The 25,368-nt window shown below is 45.2% G+C and overlaps 1 protein-coding gene across 1 annotated transcript in view; it reads left to right on the top strand.

Annotated features, from left to right (window-relative positions):
* The window catches only part of PNOC (prepronociceptin), a 187,822-nt gene that overhangs the window by 68,630 nt on the left and 93,824 nt on the right, over window positions 1-25,368 (top strand). Inside the window, exon 2 of the mRNA XM_040348124.1 lies at window positions 3,982-4,127. Within this exon, the coding sequence (XP_040204058.1) occupies window positions 4,005-4,127 (123 nt within the window). The 5' untranslated portion in view covers window positions 3,982-4,004. The remainder of the gene's footprint in view (window positions 1-3,981; window positions 4,128-25,368) is intronic.

Genomic DNA, 25,368 nt, shown 5'->3' with positions numbered 1-25,368 from the left:
TTGCAATGGGCACAGTTAGGCTTGCAATGGGCACAGTGAGGCTTGCAATGGGCACGATGAGGCTTGCAATGGGCACAGTTAGGCTTGCAATGGGCACAGTGAGGCTTGCAATGGCTTTCAATGGGCACAGTGAGGCTTGCAATGGGCACGAGGCTTGCAATGGGCACATTGAGGTTTGCAATGGGCACAGTGAGGCTTGCATTGGGCACAGTGAGACTTGCAATGGGCACAGTGAGGCTGGCAATGGGCACAATGAGGCTTGCAATGGGCACAGTGAGGCTTACAATGGCTTGCAATGGGCACAGTGAGGCTTGCAATGGCTTTCAATGGGCACAGTGAGGCTTGCAATGGGCACAGTGAGGCTTGCAATGGGCACAGTGAGACTTGCAATGGCTTGCAATGGGCACAGTGAGACTTGCAATGGCTTGCAATGGGCACAGTGAGACTTGCAATGGCTTGCAATGGGCACAGTGAGACTTGCAATGGGCACAGTGAGGCTTGCATTGGGAACAGTGAGGCTTGCAATGGGCACAGTGAGACTTGCAATGGGCACAGTGAGGCTTGCAATGGGTACAGTGAGGCTTGCAATGGCTTGCAATGGGTACAATGAGGCTTGCAATGGGCACAGTGAGGATTTCAATGAGCACAGTGAGGCTTGCAATAGGCACAGTGAGGCTTGCAATGGTCAGAGTGAGGCATGCGATGGGCACAGTGATGCTGCAAATGGGCACAGTGAGGCTGAAAATGGGACAGTGAGGCTGCAAATGGGCATTATTGACCCTCTTCTCCACTTACAGTAGCTGCTGCATTTCCTACCCTAGGCTTATACTCAAGTTAATACATTTTCCCATTTTTATGTATTTGGGTCAGCTTATATTCGGGTCGGCTTATACTCGAGTATATACGGTACATTATAAAAACTGAGGCAGCAGACTTTGTGAAAATTAATATATGTGTCATTCTCAAATCTTTTGGCCATGGTTGGAGAGGGACAAGTAGGCTAGTCTTGCACCTAGATTTTAGTTTGAACATTTAGAAGAGAAAGGAATCATTTATTCGAGCATCTGAAGGCAACTTTCATGGACTAGAAATTGTTATCATTAGATTCAATAAAAATGTTCCATCTTTGCAGTTCGATTTTTCTGTTCACTCTGCTCAAAAGTCATGGTCAAACTGTGCAGTGGTCAGGAGTATGCATAGAGCAGCTTAACTTATAGAGTGCAGTGGTCAGGAGTATTTATAGAGCAGCTCAACGTATAGAGTGCAGTGGTCAGGAGTATTTATAGAGCAGCTCAACGTATAGAGTGCAGTGGTCAGGAGTATTTATAGAGCAGCTCAACGTATAGAGTGCAGTGGTCAGGAGTATTTATAGAGCAGCTCAAGTTATAGAGTGCAGTGGTCAGGAGTATGCATACAGCAGCACAGCTTATAGAGTGCCCAGTGCAGTGGTCAGGAGTATGCATTGTTATCAATTTCCTTTTTATTAATTTATACAAGAATATTTACAATTATACAAAATGTATTAAAATATACATATACATTTACTTCTTCTCCTGTGTGTCTATAAAGGATCTTAGTTGTTATCTATTACCTTTCTTATTCCCGTTCTACATTCTACCTCGGGAGTTCTGCATTCTCACCCACATACCCACCTATCATTGAGTATGCATTGAGGAGCTCAACTTATAGGGTGAAGTGGTCAGGAGTGTGCATAGAGCAGCACAGCTTATAGAGTGCAGTGGTCAGGAGTATGTATAGAGCAGCTCAACTTATAGGGCCAGATTCTCGTAGATTCCGGCGTAGCGTAACGTAAGCTATTTACACTATGCCGCCGCAACTTAGTGGAGCAAGTGCCGTATTCTCAAAGCACTTGCTCCGTAATTTGGGGCGGCGTGGTGTAAATGGCCCGGCGTATCCCAGCGTAATTCAAAGGGGGCGGCTTGTATTTAAATTAAGCGTGCCCCCGTGCCGAACGAACTGCGCATGCTCCGGCCTTAAACGTAGCCCAGTGCGTATGCTCCGTAGTATGCCACAAATCAGTTGGTTTCGACGTAAACGTAATTAACGCACAGCCCTATTCGCGACGAGTTACGTAAACGACGTAAACGACGAAAAAACCAGACGCTGTCCCGACAGCCATACTTAACATGGCATACGGCGGACCGACGTAAGGTTACCCCTCATATAGCAGGGGTAACCTTACGCTTACGGAAACGACGTAAACGACGACGAGGCGGCGCAAAAACGTTCAGGAATTGGCGTATCAGGCTCATTTGCATAGACAAATGAGAAATCGTCGTAAACGCCATCTAGCGGCCAGCGTGCAATTACATCTAAGATCCGACAGTGTAAGTGACTTACGCCAGTCGGATCTACGCCGTATCTATGCGTAAATGATTCTAAGAATCACTCGCATAGATACCCGGGCTCAGAAACAGAGATACGACGGTGTATCTGGAGATACACCGTCGTATCCCTTTTGAGAATCTGGCCCATAGAGTGCAGTGGTCAGGAGTATGCATAGAGCAGAACAGCTTATAGAGTGCAGTGGTCAGGAGTATGCATAGAGCAGAACAGCTTATAGAGTGCAGTGGTCAGGAGTATGCATAGAGCAGAACAGCTTATAGAGTGCAGTGGTCAGGAGTATGTATAGAGCAACACAGCTTATAGAGTGCAGTGGTCAGGAGTATGCATAGAGCAGCTCAACTTATAAAGTGCAGTGGTCAGGAGTATGTAACCTACAGCATGCCATACAGATTGCTGAAGGCAGGTGTATAAAACATACAGCACAGCATACAGAGTGTAGCAGTTAGGAGAATGTAACGTATAGCACAGCATACAGAGTGCATCGGGTAGGCATTTTTAACATACAGAGCATAATGGTTCAAAGAATGACTCGCAGAGGTCAGGATAATATTAAGTAGGAGAAAGAATATCCCAGTATTATTATCAGTGGTCACTTACCAGAGAAATGATTGGAGATGTTGGGGCAGATCCACATACATCTGCGCCGGGCGCAGCATATCTAAGATGCGCTACGCCGCCGTAACTTATCTTTTTTAGTTTGAATCCACAACGAAGTTACGTGCGTAAGGGCGCGGAATTCAAATGGCTGTGATGGGGGCGTGTTTTATGTTAATACGTCGTGACCCAACGTAAACAACGTTTTTTTTTTTAACTGTGCATGTACCGTCCCTGGGGGTATCCCAGTGCGCATGCTCGAAATTAAACCGGAACCAGCCAATGCTTACGACGGTGACGTCATTCTACGCAAATTCCTATTCGCGAACGACTTACACAAACGACGCAAATAATTAAAAATTATACGCAAGAAGGACGGCCATACTTAACATTGAGTACACCTCATAATAGCAGCTTTAACTATACGCCGGAAAAAGCCGAACGCAAACGATGGAAAAAAATGCGCCGGGCCGACGTACGTTCGTGGATCGCCGTTAATAGCTAATTTGCATACTCTACGCTGATTTCGACGGAAACGCCACCTAGCGGCCGCCAAAAAATTGCATCTAAGATCCGACGGCGTACGAAGACGTACGCCTGTCGGATCTAGCCAAGATGCCGTCGTATCTTGTTTTGAGGATTCAAAACAAAGATACGACGCAGGAATTTTGAAATTACGCCGGCGTATCAATAGATCAATAGATACGCCGGCGTAATTTCTTTGTGGATCTGCCCCGTTCTGTGTAACATCAACAGCTCTGGCTTTGCCAAGCATTATTGGCAGAACTTTGCAGATATCATCAGGTGGAAGATCAATCTCCCGGAAAGGTGCCTTCAACAAGCTGAGAGTCTTTGACCTGGGGCACCAAATACGAGTCCCCCGACACAGGTGCAGGTCTAGTGGCAGGCCTGGGGATAACACCTTTAATATCAATTGTAGTAGAAGTGAAATTGAGATTGCCTGATATTCATCCGTGGCCTGGTATCTAAAACATTATATTCTTTTTTTTTTTCTTCCAGCTGCCTCTTGTGGTCCCAGCATAATGAAGGCTCTTCTATGGAGTATGGTTTTATTTTGCTTACTTTCACACGTGCTTTGTGACTGCCAGAATGACTGTGTCACCTGCAACAAGCACATGTATCAACAGGACAACTTCAACACTCTGGTGAGTACCAGCCATCATGTACAGCAATGTTAGCAATGTGGTTGAGCAATGTAAAGCAATAACCGATGCCAAAATCAACTTGATATACAGCACAAGCTTCACCTATTGAATGTAAATGCTTTGAAGGGTTTTCAAGCCTCTGATATTTTAACAGTAGAGTGGAAATACCCAATGACATGATAGTGAGGAACTTGTTTGTGGTGTTGTATCTGCTGCTTTTGGAACCCCTAGTGGAATGCTGGCCAATGTTCTATAACCTCAAGAGGTGTTGATCCAAGTATATTGTTTTCCAAATCTGTGGTCCTCATCCTCAAAAACAGACTATCAGGTCACTTGAGGCCAGGTGACAGATGCACCCCGTTGGGGTCAGGAGTGCACCGCTAAGGTAGTGGACCCTACGGCTGACTGCTGCGGATGGAACTCTGGGTGGTTAAGGAAGGCAGGTCCACTGGATCACCAACACAGATCCCACTAGAGCATAAGATTCCCCAGGGCGTGGAGTCTAAGAGCCAGCAAGTGTTTACCAGAGCCTCTAGTGGTGAGGATGGACTGCGATGCAACTGGCTCCAGGTCGCGGCCCCCAGGGCCTCCCAGCTCACGCTCACAGTAGGCTACAGGAAGATAGAGAGGAAGCAGCAGCTGATGGATAACAAGAGATAGTAAGGAGACCCAAAGGTCGGGCGACTAGCAGACAAGGATAGACAGAGAACACGCCAAAGGTCAGGGTCACAAGCAGGCAGGGATAGTCGAGAACAAGCCAAAATCGGTAAAACAGAGACAGACGTAGAGCACATGGCAAGCAGGAAACCAAACACACAATATTGCAAGGCAGGCTTGGAGAACACAGTGTTAAATAGTGGTTCCTATTGATGCCAGGGTGGAGCCACACTGGGGGGAGATTACTTAACCATGCAGGTGTGAGAGTACAAGCCTTAAGGATCATACACAGACCAGGCAAGAGACAGACAGGGCATGCAAGTATTACTGAGTAATGACACAGAGATCTTAGGACTTTACAAGATAAATTAAGGCCAAAAAAAGGGCATATTGGGTGTGGGGCATGCAAATCTACAGCTGTGGTGAAATCACTTATCTGTAAAGCTCGCCATAGGTGAGCCAGTATGTCCACGTGAACGATGGGTGGAGAAATATCAACCTGTCCTCATACATTTTACATACATTTAATGAAAGAAGAGGGAAAGTTCCTAGAAAAGAATTCCAACAGGTTTGAAAATCTACCTGTGCTATTGTGTTACAACTCCAACCCTTGAAGATACTTATACTCTCAACCACTGTGATCCAAAATGTTTGATATTCACAAGCAATACTCCAAATTTTGAGCCCATTTAGGGCCAGGTGGTTCCAGATTGCCCAGAGAAGTATTCCATTATGTTGCTTTGCCCTAAAACTGCCATTAGAATAGGCTGTATCCCGGACGAGCCCCCCTCAGCTATGACTAAGCACTGTTTGTTAGTGTGAAACGCGTCAGCTCTTCTGTCCGTTCTGCTGTGGCATGTATTTTTGATTCCAATTTTTGAATAAAAGGCAAAAACTTTTTTGGAGTGCGGCTGTCCAGAACTTCTTCCTATTTTATTGCTATATGCATTGCCATCACCTGGCTTCTAAACTGGAGGAGAGGTTTCCCCTTCGTCTGACCCACCTGGAGCGGTGATATCCCCTTTCCCTAAGTATTTCATTATGTTGCTTTGCCCTAAAGCTGCCATTAGAATAGGCTGTATCCCGGATGAGCCCCCCAAAAAAACAAAGAATAGGCTTTATATACTTTTTTTTTAATGATTTTTGATACAAAAAACCTTTATACAGGTTATGGAGCACCCAGAAGCCTGCTTACCTTGGGGGAAAACATTGGAGACCATCTGGGCAATTTCAATCATTGGTGAACACTCCTCCTAAAAATGCTCAGCCATTATCAGCTGATATCACAGAGAGCCTATTTGACACAATATGGCCTTTGGATCTGCTGTAAATCTTGAATGAATGACTTGTATAGCGCAACGCATGCGAACTGAATCGCCTCTGGGCGCTTTTTCCAGCCAGTATCTGCTTGGCTGGTGCGTCATTTTTACCCCGTGGATCATGACACGCTAGGGACACACAGTCATACACACATATATACTGGGCCAATTTTGGACGAGATCCAATTTACCTACCAGCATGTCTTTGGAGTGTGGGAGGAAACCGGAGTACCCGGAGGAAACCCACGCAGACACAGGGAGAACATGCAAACTCCAGGCAGATGGTGTCGTGGTTGGGATTCGAACCAGCGAACCTTTTGCTGCTAGGCGAAAGTGCTACTCACTGCACCACTGTGTTTGCAGGAGAACTAACCTAAAAAAACATAACTCAAGATCTGGCACTCCATCTTGAAGTTCCCACAATAAGCCAATATTGCCCAGAAAATGTACTGTATTTGTTTCATGCTGTCTTCTTCTTGGGTCTTGCCAACTGCTTGTTCTTCTTTGACACTTGGATGTGCCAATCCATTGAACAGGTACTGTACGTATGCCAGGGCTGTAACTTTTGTTTATTTTACAGAATGAGTGGACCAAAAGTCACTTTTGGACTTTAGGTCGGCTTTATGTCTTTGATGATCGAAGCTACTGAAGTGTGGACTCTTAGGTAGCCAAACAGGCAGATTCTGTTGTGATGATTTGGCAAGGGTTAAAGCATATAAGATCTCCCTGGGAAGCTTTTTTGACCTCTGAAGTGCTTATTTTCATACCCATTCTTACACTTGTGGGTTGAATCAGATTGGATTGTGTCCAGCAACACACGTTGGAGGGCTGCCATTTGTCTGTCTATGTAGCCCTATCCAAATGATTAAATCTGAAAGTGGTGTCACTAGGTGGTGGCTCTTGAATCTGGGGCCCATAGCCCTGAGTCTCTGTAGGGATCCCAAACCACCGGGCTGCAAGAGTGGGCGGGCCGCATGACAGAGCCGGAGAGCTGGCAGGCAGAATGGGAGAGCCGGAGAGCAGGCGAGTCACATGACAGAGTCGGAGAGCCGGCAGGCAGAATGGGAGAGCCGGAGAGCAGGCGAGTCACATGACAGAGTCGGAGAGCCGGCAGGCAGAATGGGAGAGCCGGAGAGCAGGCGAGTCACATGACAGAGTCGGAGAACTGGTGGGCAGAACGAAAGTGCGGGAGAGCCGGCGGGCAGAACGGAAGAGCCAAAGAGCGGGCAGGCAGCATCGGAGAGCTGGAGAGTAGGCGGGCAGTGCGGAAGAGCCGTACGGCAAGCAGGCGAGAGAGCAGGGAACTGCCATCATCTCTCACTGTCTGCCATGCATCACCGCTGTTCCGCCCTCACTGTGCAGCTGAGGGCAGCAGAGAGATTACATCATCTCTCACTGCCCGCCTTCTCTCTTGTGACCCTGATGTAATAAGGGGGAGGCTCCTGGGGACCCTGATGTAAGGGGAGGCTTTCTGGGGATCCTGGTGTAATTAGTGGGGCTTTGGGAATCCTAATGTATATAGGGGGATGTCTGGGGACCCTGATGTAATGAGGGGGCTCTGGGCACCCTGATGTAAGGGGGCTCTCTGGGGACCCTGATGTAAGGGGGGCTCTCTGGGGACCCTGATGTATGAGGAGGCTTTCTGGGGACCCTGATGTAAGGGGAGGCTCTCTGTGGACCCTGATGTAAGGGGAGGCTCTCTGTGGACCCTGATGTAATGAGGGGGCTCTGGGGACCCTTATGTAGGAGGGGGCTATCTGGATACTCTGGTGTAATGAGGAGGGCTCTTGGGACCCTGATGTAAGTGGGGGGGTTCTCTGAGAACCCTGATGTAAGGGGAGGCTCTCTGGGTACCAGGATGCAATGAGGGGACTCTGGGGACCCTGATGTAAGAGGGGGGCTCTCTGGTGTAATGAGGGGAGCTCTAGGGACCCTGATGTAAGTGGGGGGGCTCTCTGGGAACCCTGATATAAGGGGAGGCTCTCTATGGACCATGATGTAAGGGAGGGCTCTCTGGGGACCCTGATGTAAGGTGAGGCTCTGTGGGGGCCCTGATGTAAGGGGGAGGCTCTCTGGGGACCCTGGTGTAAGAAGGAGGCTCTCTGGGGACCCTGATGTAAGACAAGGCTCTCTGGGGACCCTGATGCTAGGGGAGGCTCCCTGAGGACCCTGGTGTAATGAGGGGGGATCTGAGGACCCTGATGTAAGTGGGGGGGCTCTCTGGGGACCCTGATGTAATGATAATATATAATGTAATATATATATATAAAGTATATTCACACACATTATACACATGTGTATGTCCGCCCAAGCGTATGACTTTCTTAACTTTGCTGCTATGGGCACTAGTCCCAGATCTATTGTAGACCCAGCAACGCCCCTTCTGTCTGTGTACCTGCTGGGGAGATTTACTCCCACGATTACCAAATTGGAAATCCAATATTTCTCAGTTGTCACAGTAACTGGAGGAGAGAGAAAATCATCCTATGGAGAGTATTGCTGTGGTGACCAAAAAAATTACAAGAGTCTCAACCATTCCCCACTCTAGCCCAAAAAATAATATAAAAAACGAAACATAAAACAAAACACACTTTTTAAAACTCCACTGAGCAGTAATGGAAATTAGCAATCTGTTAGATTATTTTGGCATGAAAAAAAGCAAGCGGGCAAGGTTCCTTTAATGAACATATGTCTAAAAAAAAATGAATTGCAACATACACTATGGGCCAGATTCACAAAAGGGATACGACGGCGTATCTCCTGATACGCCGTCGTATCTCTGTATCTATCTATGCGACTGATTCATAGAATCAGTTACGCATAGATATCCCTAAGATCCGACAGGTGTAATTGTTTTACACTGTCGGATCTTAGGATGCAGTACCGCGGCCGCCGCTGGGGGGAGTTCGCGTCGTAAACCAGTGTTGGGTATGCAAATTAGGAGTTACGGCGATCCACAACGGATTTTCGCGTTCGCTACGCCGCCGCTAGTCTAGTTTCCCGTCGCAAAGTTAGTCGTCGTTTTGGGTGCCCTAACTTTAGTCAGCAATCGTATTGCTGTCTAAAGTATGGCCGTCGTTCCCGCGTCAAAGTTTTAAATTTAATGTCGTTTGCGTAACACGTCCGGGAATACGGAAGTACGCTACGCGCGTCGCCATTTGAAAAAAATTACGTCACTTCGCGCAAAGCACGGCAGAAGTTACGAAACGGAGCATGCGCAGTAGGTCCGGCGCGGGAGCGCGCCTAATTTAAATGGCACACGCCCATTTGAATTGGCCCGCCTTGCGCCGGAGGCTGCCAGCGTAGTTTTCATCGCAAGTGCTTTGTGAATCAGGCGTATCTACGATACGTTACGCCGCCGCAGTTCTATGTGAATCTGGCCCTATATTACCAAAAGTATTTAGACATCTGCCTTTACACACGCATAAACTTTGACATCAGAGCTATCCTGGCATGATCAAGGAACCTCTAGCAACCTCTGGAGGAACCCAAGTTGAGAATTGTTATTGTAAGGTCTGTGAGAGAGGTATCTCCTTATATCTATGTTCCGTAAGAGGAAGAGTGCCTATTGATTTGGAGGTCAACTTGAAGAACGTACCATTTAATTTGGGGGTCAGTGGGAAGAACTGCACTAGTACAGATAGATAAAAAGATTTTTGGCGTCGCAACGATGGCTCTTCCAAGTGGCGTTGACATCAGAGCTATGCCGTCATGATCTGGCTGTTGATTAATCAGCCTTGGCTCAAGGAACCTCTAGCAACCTCTGGAGGAACCCTGGTTGGGAATGGTTATTGTAAGGTCCGTGAGAGAGGTATCTCCTTACAGTAATCCTTTGTTACTGGCCGCTTCCTGTATATGGATTAATCAGGTAGTGTGCGGGTATTCCGTCACTTCCTCGATGCCGCAAGGTCTGCCGTGAGTTATCACAGGATTTAGAAAGAAGCAAGTTCTTTCTAAATCCCGCGATAACTCGCGGCAGACCTCCGCAATGTCTCCTGGGAACAATGACAAAAGCTCCCAGGAGACATTGCGGCATCGAGGAAGTGACGGAATACCCGCACACTACCCGATGAATCCATATACAGGAAACGGCCAGTAACATAAAGGATTACTAAGGTTCGCCTGCCCCTGACAGTGACTCGAGCTGCGCTTAGTGAAGGATTGGCTCGGGCATCTCGGCTGCTCTAGTCCTGCAAAAGGGAACTGAGTTCCTGCTGTGAAAAAAGTGCAGGAACTCTGTTCCCACGCGTTCCCACAGGACTTGAGCCCTGGTGATAATGCTATACACTGTCACTGTACTAATGACACTGGCTGGAAAGGGGTTAACAGACCGTTCCCTCTGTACAGAGCCCTGTGTGTTTGTCAACACAGGGATCTGAACTGTGGTTGGACAAGACCGATCAGCAGGTTCCCTCCATGAATCATTGGCTAGCCATCAATTGCCACTGCTGTGCCCATCAATTGCTGCCAGTGTGCCCATCAATTGCTGACACTGTGCCCATCAACTGCTGCCAGTGTGCCCATCAACTGCCGCTACTGTGCCCATCAAATGCTGCCAGTGTGCATCCCCCGCCCGCCCGGCACTTACCTGTCTTGGTGGGAGAGCGGGTCATGGTGGCAATGTCCTTCACACTCCTCAATGTCTTCTCCCATCCTCTCGTCCCGTCCTCTGCTATGATTGGGTGTCCAATCACAGCGCCTGTCGTTTCAGCCCATCAGGTGACAGGTAACAGAGCCGAGCATTTGATTGGCCGCTTTCCTAACACTACACTGAGTGAACAGCGAGCGCCCAGCATGGCGCCCGCTATTCACCTTTTTAGACGCCTATTAGAGCCTATGGGGCAGATCCACAAAGAGAGTACGCCGGCGTATCTAGTGATACGCCGGCGTACTTTTAAATTTCCCGCGTCGGATCTTTGTTTTGAATCCTCAAAACAAGATACGACGGCATCTGGGTTAGATCCGACAGGCGTACGGCTTCGTACGCCTTCGGATCTAAGAAGCAATTTTCCGGCGGACGCTGGGTGGCGTTCACGTCGTAATCCGCGTCGAGTATGCAAATTAGCTATTTCCGACGATCCACGAACGTACGAGCGGCCGTCGCATTCTTTTACGTCGTTTCTGTTCGGCTTTTTCCAGCGTATAGTTAAAGCTGCTATCTGGTGGCGTACTCAATGTTAAGTATGGCCGTCGTTCCCGTGTCTAAATTTGAAAATTTTACGTCGTGTGCGTAAGTCGTCCGTAAATGGGGCTGGACGCCATTTACGTTCACGTCAAAACCAATGACGTTCCTTGCGACGTCATTTAGCGCAATGCACGTCGGGAAATTTTAGGGACGGCGCATGCGCAGTTCATTCCGCGCGGGGACGCGCTTCATTTAAATGAAACACGCCCCCTACCCGCCGCATTTGAATTCCGCGCCCTTACGCCGCGAGAGATACGCTACGCCGCCGTAACTTACGGCGCAAATTCGTTGTGGATTTGAAACAAAGCAAAGTAAGTTACGGCGGCGTAGCGTATCTTAGATACGCTGCGCCGGTGCAGATCTTTGTGGATCTGCCCCTATACTCTGCAGCTGTAATTCAGGTGCCCCATGCCCGAAAAAGGGCCGGGCACATGAATAGGGGGTGGCAGCGGCGACCATAGAGAGATTTATGCAGTGCATGAATCTCTTTATGGGGATAGACAGGTGGCAGGAGAGAGGGGGCGGCGCCCGTGCGCCCTTTATGGACGCACCGCCACTCTGTATGGCCCCGTCCTTAGGTCTGTGAGCTTGTAACATCTACTAGTGCTGAGAACACGTTGGCCGACTCTCATCTCCGATCTCTGGCCAGCTTTAGTAAAGGATCGTAATTGCTCAGTCAATACTGATACAAGTACACTGCCTGACACAAAGAATCACTTTCCCAATTAATTAATTTCCAGGGTGGTATAGACAAAGGCGATTATGTACATCACAGAGAAGGATAACACTAAGCGCCAAGGGCCATCACCGAGGGCTGCGTGTTTCAGCAATCGCACCCAGCTACAGCGGCAGCGAGAAAGCAGAGCAATCTAAAATTTAATTAAATGATGAGCTAATTACCCTCAGATTCAAATCATAAGCCGATTAACTAGACAGCATAAGCAGACAGCCTGAAACCTTTTTATTTCCTAGTGCCAGCTCAACCACGGCTGACAAATTTCCGGAAGTAATCTATTTCTATATAATCTACTTTATTGCTCATGTAGATGGGTATTATTGTCAAACGCTGAATTTGAGGGTGGCACTGCCCAAAGCATGTATTCTAACAAAAAAATGCAACCAAGGGTTGTGATTGACCTGTTCTGCCTACAATGCAAAATCATGTCTATAGGAAAAAACTCAAAAGTGTGGACACTTGACTATCACCTATATGACCTTGTTGACCACCGATAGGGAATACGCCCCCTTTTGTGGCCATAATGGCCTTAACTCCTTAGGAAGACTTACCCAAAAAATGTTGGAACTTGTCAGTAGGGAAGAGGTGCCAATTTGGCCAAACAAGCATTTCTGGTATCGGGTATTTATGTTTGATGGGAAGAATTGGCTCACAATAGGCATTTTCAATTTATCACCATAGGTCAGTAGGGTTATAGGCCAACAAGGTCATATTGGTGGCCAACAAGGTCAAATCACTGTTGTTGGATGGAAAGACTTGGCTCACAATTGGCATTCAAATTCCTCCCAATGGTGGTCAGTAGAGTTGAGGTCAGGCACTGTTGTTGAATGGGAAGACTTGGCTCAGAATTGGCATTCAAATTCTTCCCAATGGTGGTCGGTAGAGTTAAGGTCAGGCACTGTTGTTGGATGGAAACACTTGGCTCACAATTGGCATTCAAATTCCTCCCAATGGTGGTCAGTAGAGTTGAGGTCAGGCACTGTTGTTGGATGGAAGACTTGGCTTAGAATTGGCATTCAAATTCCTCCCAATGGTGGTCAGTAGGGTTGAGGTCAGACGCTGTTGTTGGATGGGAAGATCTGGCTCAGAATTGGCATTCAAATTCCTCCCAATGGTGGTCAGTAGAGTTGAGGTCAGGCGCTGTTGTTGGATGGGAAGACCTGGCTCAGAATTGGTATTCAAATTCCTCCCAATGGTGGTCAGTAGAGTTGAGGTCAGGCACTGTTGCTGGATGGAAAGACTTGGCTCAGAATTGGCATTCAAATTCCTCCCAATGGTGGTCAGTAGGGTTCAGGTCAGGCGCTGTTGTTAGATGGGAAGACCTGGCTCAGAATTGGCATTCAAATTCCTCCTAATGGTGGTCAGGAGAGATGAGGCCAGGCACTGTTGTTGGATGGAAGACTTGGCTCATAATTGGCATTCAAATTCCTCCCAATGGTGGTCAGGAGAGTTGAGGTCAGGCACTGTTGTTGGATGGGAAGATCTGGCTCAGAATTGGCATTCAAATTCATCCCAATGGTGGTCAGTAGGGTTGAGGTCAGGCACTGTTGTTGGATGGGAAGACTTGGCTCAGAATTGGCATTCAAATTCTTCCCAATGGTGGTCGGTAGAGTTAAGGTCAGGCACTGTTGTTGGATGGAAAGACTTGGCTCACAATTGGCATTCAAATTCCTCCCAATGGTGGTCAGTAGAGTTGAGGTCAGGCACTGTTGTTGGATGGAAGACTTGGCTTAGAATTGGCATTCAAATTCCTCCCAATGGTGGTCAGTAGGGTTGAGGTCAGGCGCTGTTGTTGGATGGGAAGATCTGGCTCAGAATTGGCATTCAAATTCCTCCCAATGGTGGTCAGTAGAGTTGAGGTCAGGCACTGTTGCTGGATGGAAAGACTTGGCTCAGAACTGGCATTCAAATTCCTCCCAATGGTGGTCAGTAGAGTTGAGATCAGGCACTGTTGTTAGATGGGAAGACTTGGCTTAGAATTGGCATTCAAATTCTTCTCAATGCTGGTCAGTAGAGTTAAGGTCAGGCACTGTTGTTGGATGCAAAGACTTGGCTCACAATTGGCATTCAAATTCATCCCAATGGTGGTCAGTAGGGTTGAGGTCAGGCACTGTTGTTGGATGGGAAGACTTGGCTCAGAATTGGCATTCAAATTCTTCCCAATGGTGGTCGGTAGAGTTAAGGTCAGGCACTGTTGTTGGATGGAAAGACTTGGCTCACAATTGGCATTCAAATTCCTCCCAATGGTGGTCAGTAGAGTTGAGGTCAGGCACTGTTGTTGGATGGAAGACTTGGCTTAGAATTGGCATTCAAATTCCTCCCAATGGTGGTCAGTAGGGTTGAGGTCAGGCGCTGTTGTTGGATGGGAAGATCTGGCTCAGAATTGGCATTCAAATTCCTCCCAATGGTGGTCAGTAGAGTTGAGGTCAGGCACTGTTGCTGGATGGAAAGACTTGGCTCAGAACTGGCATTCAAATTCCTCCCAATGGTGGTCAGTAGAGTTGAGATCAGGCACTGTTGTTAGATGGGAAAACTTGGCTTAGAATTGGCATTCAAATTCTTCTCAATGCTGGTCGGTAGAGTTAAGGTCAGGCACTGTTGTTGGATGGAAGGACTTGGCTCAGAATTGGCATTCAAATTCCTCCCAATGGTGGTCAGTAGGGTTCAGGTCAGGCGCTGTTGTTAGATGGGAAGACCTGGCTCAGAATTGGCATTCAAATTCCTCCTAATGGTGGTCAGGAGAGATGAGGCCAGGCACAGTTGTTGGATGGAAGACTTGGCTCATAATTGGCATTCAAATTCCTCCCAATGGTGGTCAGGAGAGTTGAGGTCAGGCACTGTTGTTGGATGGGAAGATCTGGCTCAGAATTGGCATTCAAATTCCTCCCAATGATGGTCAGTAGAGTTGAGATCAGGCACTGTTGTTAGATGGGAAGACTTGGCTTAGAATTGGCATTCAAATTCTTCCCAATGCTGGTCGGTAGAGTTAAGGTTGGGCACTGTTGTTGGATGGAAAGACTTGGCTCACAATTGGCATTCAAATTCATCCCAATGGTGGTCAGTAGGGTTGAGGTCAGGCGCTGTTGTTGGATGGGAAGATCTGGCTCAGAATTGGCATTCAAATTCCTCCCAATGGTGGTCAATAGGGTTGAGATCAGGCACTGTTGTTAGATGGGAAGACTTGGCTTAGAATTGGCATTCAAATTCTTCCCAATGCTGGTCGGTAGAGTTAAGGTCAGGCACTGTTGTTGGACGGAAGACGTGGCTTAGAATTGGCATTCAAATTCCTCCCAATGGTGGTCAGTAGGGTTGAGGTCAGGCGCCGTTGTTTGATGGGAAGATCTGGCTCAGAATTGGCATTCAAATTCCTCCCAATGGTGGTCAGTAGAGTTGAGGTCAGGCACTGTTGCTGGATGGAAAGACTTGGCTCAGAATTGGCATTCAAACTCCTCCCAATGGTGGTCAGTAGGGTTCAGGTCAGGCGCTGTTGTTAGATGGGAAGACCTGGCTCAGAATTGGCATTCAAATTTCTCCTAATGGTGGTCAGGAGAGATGAGGCCAGGCACTGTTGTTGGATGGAAGACTTGGCTCAAAATTGGCATTCAAATTCCTCCCAATGGTGGTCAGTTGAGTTGAAATCAGGCACTGTTGTTAGATGGGAAGACTTGGCTTAGAATTGGCATTCAAATTCTTCCCAATGCTGGTCGGTAGAGTTAAGGTTGGGCACTGTTGTTGGATGGGAAGATCTGGCTCAGAATTGGCATTCAAATTCCTCCCAATGGTGGTCAGTAGGGTTGAGGTCAGGCACTGCTGTTGGATGGGAAGACCTGGCTCAGAATTGGCATTGAAATTCCTCCCAATGATGGTCAGTAGAGTTGAGGTCAGGCACTGTTGCTGGATGGAAAGACTTGGCTCAGAATTGGCATTGAAATTCCTCCCAATGGTGGTCAGTAGGGTTTAGGTCAGGTGCTGTTGTTAGATGGGAAGACCTGGCTCAGAATTGGCATTCAAATTCCTCCTAATGGTGGTCAGGAGAGATGAGGCCAGGCACTGTTGTTGGATGGAAGACTTGGCTCAAAATTGGCATTCAAATTCCTCCCAATGGTGGTCAGGAGAGTTGAGGTCAGGCACTGTTGGTGTATGGCAGGGATAGGCAATTAGCGGACCTCCAGCTGTTGCAGAACTACAAATCCCATGAGGCATAGCAAGACTCTGACAGCCACAAGCATGACACCCAGAGGCAGAGGCATGATGGGACTTGTAGTTTTGCAACAGCTGGAGGTCCGCTAATTGCATATCCCTGGTGTATTTGAAGACTTGGCTCAGAATTGGCATTCAAATTCTTCCCAATGGTGGTCGGTAGAGTTAAGGTTGGGCACTGTTGTTGGATGAAAAGACTTGGCTCACAATTGGCATTCAAATTCCTCCCAATGGTGGTCAGTAGAATTGAGGTCAGGCACTGTTGTTATATGGGAAGACCTGGCTCAGAATTGGCATTCAAATTCCTCCCAATGGTGGTCAGAAGAGTTGAGGTCAGGCACTGTTGCTTAAACTTACAACTGCAATCAGAAGAACTAATGCTCAATGCTTTTCAATTCTATTTTCTATTTAATTATTTTCTGTTATTCACATTTATTAGATTCGAAATTCGAAATTTCAGAAGAAGGTTACATTCTTTCTATTTTATTCTGTTCAATTCTATTGTTTTTTTTAATTTGATTCTATTATTTTATTTTCTATTCTAGTTCTAATTTATTTTATTCGAATTTGGGGAAATGGTTGTATTCTTTTTATTTTATTCTATTCTATTGTTTTTTATATTCTATTCAATTATTTTATTTTCTATTCCATCCTTTTCTATTCTATTCTATTATTTTCTATTCTATTAAAATGTATTTCATTTCAATCCAAATGTATTCTATTCAACATTTGAATTTTGGAAGAAGGTTATATTCTTTTTATTTAAATCCTGTTTTATTCTATTCCTTTATTTTCTATTGTATTTTATTATTTTCCTTTATTTTCTATTCTTTTTAGTTATGGTTTACTCTATTATTTTCTATTCTATTCTATTATTTTCTATTCCATTCCTTTATTTTCTATTCTTTTATTTTCTATTCTGTTTTACTCTATTATATTCTATTCTTTTCTTTTCTATTCTATTCTGTTCTATTCTATTTTATTCAGAAATTCGAATTTGATTTAAAAATGTTTCGAATTCGATTAGAAAACAATAAGTACACAAAGAAGTTTCCCTTATATGCATATCTCCAACTGAGACACTATTTAGATACTCCAAAGTTCAGGGGTGGTCTTACGAAACCGCCCACAGTGCTGGAGTCGCTGTGCTCTAGTAAGTCACCTCAGAGGCATGTGATCTCGATGCTCTATGCATCCATGTTTAGGGAACCCTTTGCATGTATCCAGGCAGAACAGGCCTCGTGGGAAGCCCGGCTGGGCAGACCAGTTATGAGGACAGAATGGGAAAAGATCAATTGGTTTATCTTCAAAGGCTCACTAAATGTGAGCATTCAGGAAAATGGATACAAGCTTAGGACGCGATGGTATAGGACGCCTGACATCGTACATAAATTCTCTCCCTCAATAACGGATAAATGCTGGAGATGTGGACGGGCCTTAGGCACTTTCCTCCATATTTGGTGGGAATGCCCCCTGATTCGGCCATTTTGGCAAAAAGTTCATGACGTGACGACGGCAGTTTCTTCGCTCCCCCTGGAGTTCTCACCAGCACAATACCTCCTTCATCTTTCAAAAATTAACAAGAAGCGATATCGCGACTCGATAGCGATACATATGATCAATGCCGCTAGGCTGTGTGTTCCTGTACATTGGAGAGCCACAATGCCACCCACTATTAAAGAATGGATGGCACGCATTGACCATACTGCGGCGATAGAGGAACTGATAAGCACTGCACATGACAAGATCTCCAAATATACTTCTATCTGGAATACGTGGTCTGAATTCCGGGTCACCACGGAGTACCAGAGCCTCATACGGAACACGGGCTAATTGAGAACCCGATGGAGATATCCGACGGATCTCTGGTTTTTGACACTGCCACTCTGTGGCGCGAGTGCTGCGCTGTAAACGGTGAGGGTAGTGGACTCCCCCACCTACCTCCTTTTTTAAAAATATTTCTTCCAAGAAAAAGGCTTCCCCCCTCCCCCCGCCCTCCCCCCCCCCCCCTCCCCTTTTTTTTTTTTGTTTTTTTTTTTCTCTCTCTTTCTTTCTTCTCTTATCTTTCCCTCTTTATGTTTCCTTTTTCTTTCTCTCTCTTTTCATTCTTTCTTTCTCATCTTTTGAAGCCAGGCGTGGGTGGTAGATGGGATCCCCGCTGGTCGGCCACCTCCCCCACCCCACTTGAATCAAGAGGATCCGAACGGCATATATGGGACATAATCCAATAGACAGGGATTACAGTTTGGGTATGGTCTTTCGGTGATCACTGAAGCCCTTTGTATTAGGAACAGTTGGAACTGTTACCCCAGAACTACTTTACTGCCCATCTTCTTCAGGTGCGAAATAGGGTTGAGATGTTTTTTAAGGCTTCCCTGACTGTTCTCTGATTCATGCATTTCATACCTAAAGTGTACCTTTATTCCTCCTGTAAACATCTTGTTATATTTCCTCTTGTGAAGATTTGGCTTTTCATTGTGTTACCTTTTAGGATATGTTTGTACCGATGTATTTACCTGTCTTCCTTTCAATAAAATCTTTATGGATAAAAAAAAAGAAAACAATAAGTAAACGATCTGAATTAGAATTTCATCTGAAATTTTGTTTCGTTATATTGGATTCCTTTAAAATTCGTTATTCATCTCACTCTGAAATTTGGATACATCCAACGGAAAAAAATGTAATTCTGATTCGGAATGAAACGGACCGCACATTATTTCCTAAGTAAGGATCCTTCTATGACAATGTGAAAAGGAATGCAGAATATTAGACTTTTGTTTATAGCAGCTGGGATGTATTTAGGTGATTTAATCTTGACCGTTCAGTTGGGTTTTAGCTGTACTGCCTGGTCCATGTGCTGTTTCCCTGCATGCTGTCCCCCAGGCAGGGCCGCCATCAGGGGGGGTACAGGCAGTACACCAGTAAGGTGTCCCCCAGGGGCCCGGATGGCAACCCCCTTTAAAAAAAATATATATATTTTTTATTTTTTTTATTTTTTTAGGGGTCCGGAGAATCCCAGGGGCCCGGAGGCCCACAGAGCCCCAGATGGCAACCCCCCTTTTTTTTATTTATTTTTTATATATATTTTTTTATTTATTTTATATATATATATATATATATATATATATATTTTTTTTTATTATTATTATCATTATTATTATTATCATTATTATTATTATTATTATTATTCTTAAAGGGCCCAGAGGTCCCCAGGGCCCTGGATGGCAATCCCCCTTTTAAAAAAAAAATAATATATATTTTTAATTTCTTTTTTTCTTTTTATTAAAGGTCCCAGAAGTCCCCAGGGCTCTGGATGGCAACCCCCCTTTTTTTTATAAAAAAATGATTTTTTTTTTTATATTATTTTATTTCTTTTTTTTTTCTTTTTTTTTCTTTTTTTTCTTTTTTTTTACATATATATATATATATATATATATATATATATATATATATATATATATATATATATATATTTTATTAAAGGGCTCGGAGGTTCCCATGTGGCAAACCCCCTTTTTTTATTTATTTTTTTATTGTTGTTTATATATATATTTATTTTTTTATTAAAGGGCCCAGAGGTCCCCAGGGCCCTGGATAGCAACCCCCTTTTTTTTTTTTTTAAATGTTTATTTAAATTTATATATATATATATATATATATATATATATATATATATATATATATATATATATATATATATATATATATATTTTTTTTTTTTTTTTTTTTTATTAAAGGGCCCCTTTTTTTTGTAATTTATTTTTCAAAAAAAAAAAAATTGTGTATATATATATATATATATATATATATTTTTTTTTTTTATTATTATTATTATTATTATTATTAAAGGGCCCAAAGGTCCCCAGGGCCCCAGATGGCAATCCCCCTTTTTAAAAAAAAAAATGTATATATATTTTGTATTTCTTTTTTTATTAAAGGGCCCAGCGGTCCCCAGGGCCCTGGATGGCTACCCCCCTTTTTTTTATATATATTTATATTTATTTCTTCTTTTTTTTGTAAAGGGCTTCTCAATTCGCGGCAGTCTCTGATCGCAGGGTAACATAAAATGTAATACAGACAGAGGACGCAGTTATTATTGTTCTATAAGCCGCCTTTTCCTGTATGCGGTGAGATCAATAGGCATTGGCGTGGAGAGCGATCAGCGCAGGAAGACAATGAAGGACGTGCTCTGCCGCCCGGCTCATCCTCTGCCTGAACCCTCTTCAACCCTTCCTTATCTACTGTGTTAAGCAAACAGCGCCAACGACGCGCTCTCTCTCCGCAGTAATGGCTTTTTTTTTTTCTACAAATTCGTCTTTACGTTTTTTTTTTTTTTATGTGTAACAGGAAATTAACAGGAAACAAGGAGAGATTTTTTGCTTGATGAAATGAACTGAAGCGCGCTCAATCGGCTTTAATTAACTCCTTGACAAGTGCTGCGTGCAAACAGAGGGAGCGAGGGTGACATTGTCGCCAATGACGGTGACATGTGTCTAAATGACGGGGAAGAAAGTTTGCACCGATAGCTTCCGAAGGCGATTATACGTTTTTACCTTCTTTTTCATGTAGAGCAGGGACCGGCAATCCAATGGAAGCTACACTATATTACCAAAAGTATTGGGACACCTGCCTTGACACGCACATGAACTTTAATGGCATCCCAGTCTTATAGCTAGATTCAGGTAGGGTGGCGCATCTTTCAGGCGGCGTAGCGTATCGTATTTACGCTACGCCGCCGTAAGTCAGAGAGGCAAGTGCTGTATTCACAAAGCATTTACCTCCTAAGTTACGGCGGCGTAGCGTAAATGGGGCCGGCGTAAGCGCGCCTAATTCAAATGAGGATGAGGGGGCGTGTTTTATGTAAATAATTGGTGACCCGACGTGATTGACGTTTTTTTACGAACGGCGCATGCGCCGTCAGTGGACATATCCCAGTGTGCATTGCTGCAAAGTATGCCGCAAGGACGTATTGGTTTCGACGTGAACGTAAATTACGTCCAGCCCCATTCACGGACGACTTACACAAACGACGTAAAATTTTTAAATTTCGACGCGGGAACTACGGCCATACTTAACATTGGCTAGGCCAGCTATTTGTTGGAATAACTTTACGCCGGAAAACGCCTTACGTAAGCGGCGTATCTTTACTGCGACGGACGCACGTACATTTGTGAATCTGCGTATCTAGTCATTTGCATATTCTACGCCGAACTCAACGGAAGCGCCACCTAGCGGCCAGCGTAAATATGCACCCTAAGATACGACGGCGTTGGAGACTTACGCCGCTCGTATCTTAGCCTAATTTAAGCGTATCTGGTTTCCAGAATACGCTTACATTTGCAACGGCGTAGATTCCGAGTTACGACGGCGTATCTACTGATACGCCGGCGTAACTCTTTATGAATCTGGCTAATAGTCCGTAAGGTTCAATATTGAGTTGGCCCACCCTTTGCAGCTATAAGGGCTTCATCTCTTCTGGAAAGGCCGTCCACAAGGTTTAGGAGTGTGTCTTTGGGAATGTTTGATCATTCTTCCAGAAGAGCATTTGTGAGGGCAGGTGCTGATGTTGGACGAGGAGGCCTGGCTCACAGTCTCCGCTCTAATATGGGGAGGGCTGGGCCATGGGGCAGGGTGGCAATTGCCTCCCAGGCCGCCCCAAATTCTGGTAAAAATGGCCGGCAGCCGCTGCCCGCTACCATTTTCTTTATTATTCTGGTCTAATGTCCCGTACACACCATCACTTTATGTGATGAAAAAAACATTTTCTGTGAAGTAAAAAACGACGTTTTTGAAACTTCAATTTTCAAAGACGAAGTTGCCTACACACCATCGTTTTTCTCACAATGTTCTAGCAAAGCGAGGTTACGTTCTCAACACTTTTTCCATTGAAGCTCGCTTCTGGGCATGCGCGGGTGTAAAAACGTCTTTTAAAACGACGTTTTTTGCTACACACGGTCAATTTCTGTGAAGTAAAAAACGACGTTTTGAAAAACGACACATAAAATTGAAGCATGCTTCAATTTTTTTTGGTCGTTTTTTACAAGACATAAAACGACGTTTTCCCCCACACACGGTCAATTAAAGTGACGTTTTTAAAAACGTCGTTTTTTTTCATCACATAAAGTGATGGTGTGTACGGGGCATAAGAAGTTGCATTCCGGGAGTTCTAGTCCGTGCTCAAGCTCCAAGTGGGTGAAAAACAGAGCAGAGGAAACTATAACTCCCTGGGATCGGATTCTTGGAAGCAGGCAGAGGCAGAGGCAGGGCGTGCAATGGAGGCAGGGCGTGCAATGGAGGCAGGGCGTGCCGAATCCATTAAACGAAAATGATTATCTAACAAAATTATAACTTTTGCGCAAACCGATCAATAAACGCTTACTGCGATTTTTTTTTTAACAGAAAATATGTAGAAGAATACGTATCGGCCTAAACTGAGGAATATTTTTTTTATATATATTTATGGGGATATTTATTATAGCAAAACGTAAAAAATATAGAATTTTTTTAAAAATTGTCGCTCTATTTTTGTTTATAGCTAAAAAAAAAACAAAAACGTAGGGATGATCAAATAACACCAAAAGAAAGCTCTATATGTGCGGGAAAAAAAGGACGTCAATTTTGTTTGGGAGCCACGTCGCACGACCACGTAATTGTTAGTTAAAGCGACGCAGTGCCGAATTGCAAAAAGTGGCCTGGTCTTTGGCCAGCCAAATGGTCCGGGGCTTAAGTGGTTAATGAATACAAATTAATCAGTCTGTATATCTGTAAAACATGCTTGTGTGGAACTTAAGGGGTTAATTATCCCCATTGTGTAAAAAGGCTGCTTGATCCTCCCCTTCTTTCACTTTCCCCAATTAATCTTCTAATAGAACAGATCCCTATGAGGCACTCTGCACATGCTCAGTTTTGTGTGGAGTTTTTTTTTTTGGGGGGTGCATGTGATAAGAACAGGGTCACCCAGACAGTAAGTCATGGGTCATGCAGCCTCATAGTAGAGCTGCACGATTCTGGTCAAAATGAGAATCACGATTCTTTTGCTTAGACTAAAGATCACGATCCTCTCACGATTCTCAAAAACTGAATGTCAGAAACCCCCCGACCCCCAAATAAATAAATAAACCTGTGATTTATCTGAAAATATGAATATATAAAAAACAGACCAGTGATATGTCTATAATGTTAAAGACCATATAACTCCTATGAATCTGCTTTTTTCATAGGAGTTATATGGGGCCAGATCCACATACATTTAGATTGGCGCAGCGTATCAGAGATACACTACGCCGCCGTACCTTACCTGGTGTATATTCGAATCCTCAGCGAGTTTGCGACGTAAGTTACGGCAGCGTAGTGTATTTCTGGCGGCGGATTTGAAATTGGGCGGGTCGGGGGCGGGTTTCATTTAAATGAAGCGCGCCCCCGCGCCGAATGAACTGCGCATGCGTCGTCCCCAAATTTCCCGCCGTGCATTGCGCTAAATGACGTCGCTAGGACGTAATTTTTTTAACTTAGACGTGAGTTACGTCCATCCCTATTCACGGACGACTTACGAAAAAAAAAAATCCAAATTTTAACGCGGGAACAACGGCCATACTTAACATGGCAAGTCTATGTATACGCCGAAAAATACCAGCTTCAACTATACGCCGGAAAAAGCCGACTACAGACAACGTTAGAAACTGCGACGGCCGCGCTACGTTCGTGGATCGTCGTAAATCGCTAATTTGCATACCCGACGCGGAAAACGCCACCCAGCGGACGCCGAAGTATTGCATCTTAGATCCGAAGGCATACGAAGACGTACACCTGTCGGATCTAACCCAGAAGCCGTCGTATCTTGTTTTGAGGATTCAAAACAACGATATGACGCGGGAAATTTGAAAGTACGCCGGCGTATCAGTAGATACGCCGGCGTACTTGCTCTGTGGATCTGGCCCACGGTCTTTAACATTATAGACATATCACTGGTCTCTTTTATACATCAGAAGCAGTACCGCCGGCAACCACTGGGTGGCGCCTGGATACGTACTACAGAACTGTGAGAGAAGCCCAGGCATCCATCCAGCGGCGCAGGCTGCTGACATCGGTTTTTGATATCGGCGCCATTTGCGTTCCATGCTGGTTACGTGGAACCGGCGGTGACACAGAAGAATCGCGTAGCTCTACCTCATAGGACAGTCAGAGAGGAATGCAAACTCTTCCTACAAGCTTTACCCAGTGCTTGGTCAGACACTGCAATATGTGCCTCTATAATGTTATTACAATGCCCACCAGTGCTGTGCGTTTGTGTGGACAGGCTCTATACAAAGCCTTTTCTTCGCATTGGGACTTTGTTGGTCAACACTGCCCAATGCAGCTCAATGAGGCTGGTGTAAATGAGCCAGCACGTTTGTAGCAATAAATCAGCTTTAATTTTCCCCTGGAGTAAAACTATAATATTTGTACTGCTTTGTTACCGAGTGATGGGAGACCAAACATGCCCGTTGGACTAAGCCTTCGACCGCTCGGACAGGTTATCCAAGGAAATACAATATATGTGGCATTAGGTGTTATCAGTTTATTGAGGCAGTTTCCTGCCTGTCCCATGGGGCAATGCTTACACAGAAAGGTGAATTTCAGCGCACGCTGCGGCTACTGATAAGGCGCACACAGCTGATACACGGCGTCCCGGTGATGAGATCGGCCAGATAGCATCTGATTTTAAGAAATTAGGTTTATCCTTCTCTAGATGGGAGGAAACAGCGACTTGACTGAGCCGGCAAATTCTGCTCGCAGCTAAATCAATGTTAAATAAGGAAATTAGCATCCGCAGCTGCATACAGCGATAAAACGGTAAATAATCCACTGGTACATACAATGTGATTTATCAGGTGACACTTTCCATGATGTTATCAGAAGTTCTCCACTCGTTACAGAATTCTCGTCTGATTAAAAACTGTTTTAAAGCGTATCTAAACCCAGCAATAAAAATATAGGGCCAGATTCACGTAGGGCAGCGGCGGCGTAACGTATCGTAGATATGTTACACCGCCGCAATTTTTCATCGCAAGTGCCTGATTCACCAAGCACTTGTGATGAAAACTACGCCGGCGGCCTCCGGCGCAAGGCGGGCCAATTTAAATGGGCGTGTGCCATTTAAATTAG

The sequence above is a fragment of the Rana temporaria genome, chromosome 4, assembly GCF_905171775.1.
Source record: "Rana temporaria chromosome 4, aRanTem1.1, whole genome shotgun sequence".
In the NCBI taxonomy this organism is placed as follows: domain Eukaryota; kingdom Metazoa; phylum Chordata; class Amphibia; order Anura; family Ranidae; genus Rana; species Rana temporaria.
This window is presented reverse-complemented; position numbering and strand designations above follow the sequence as displayed.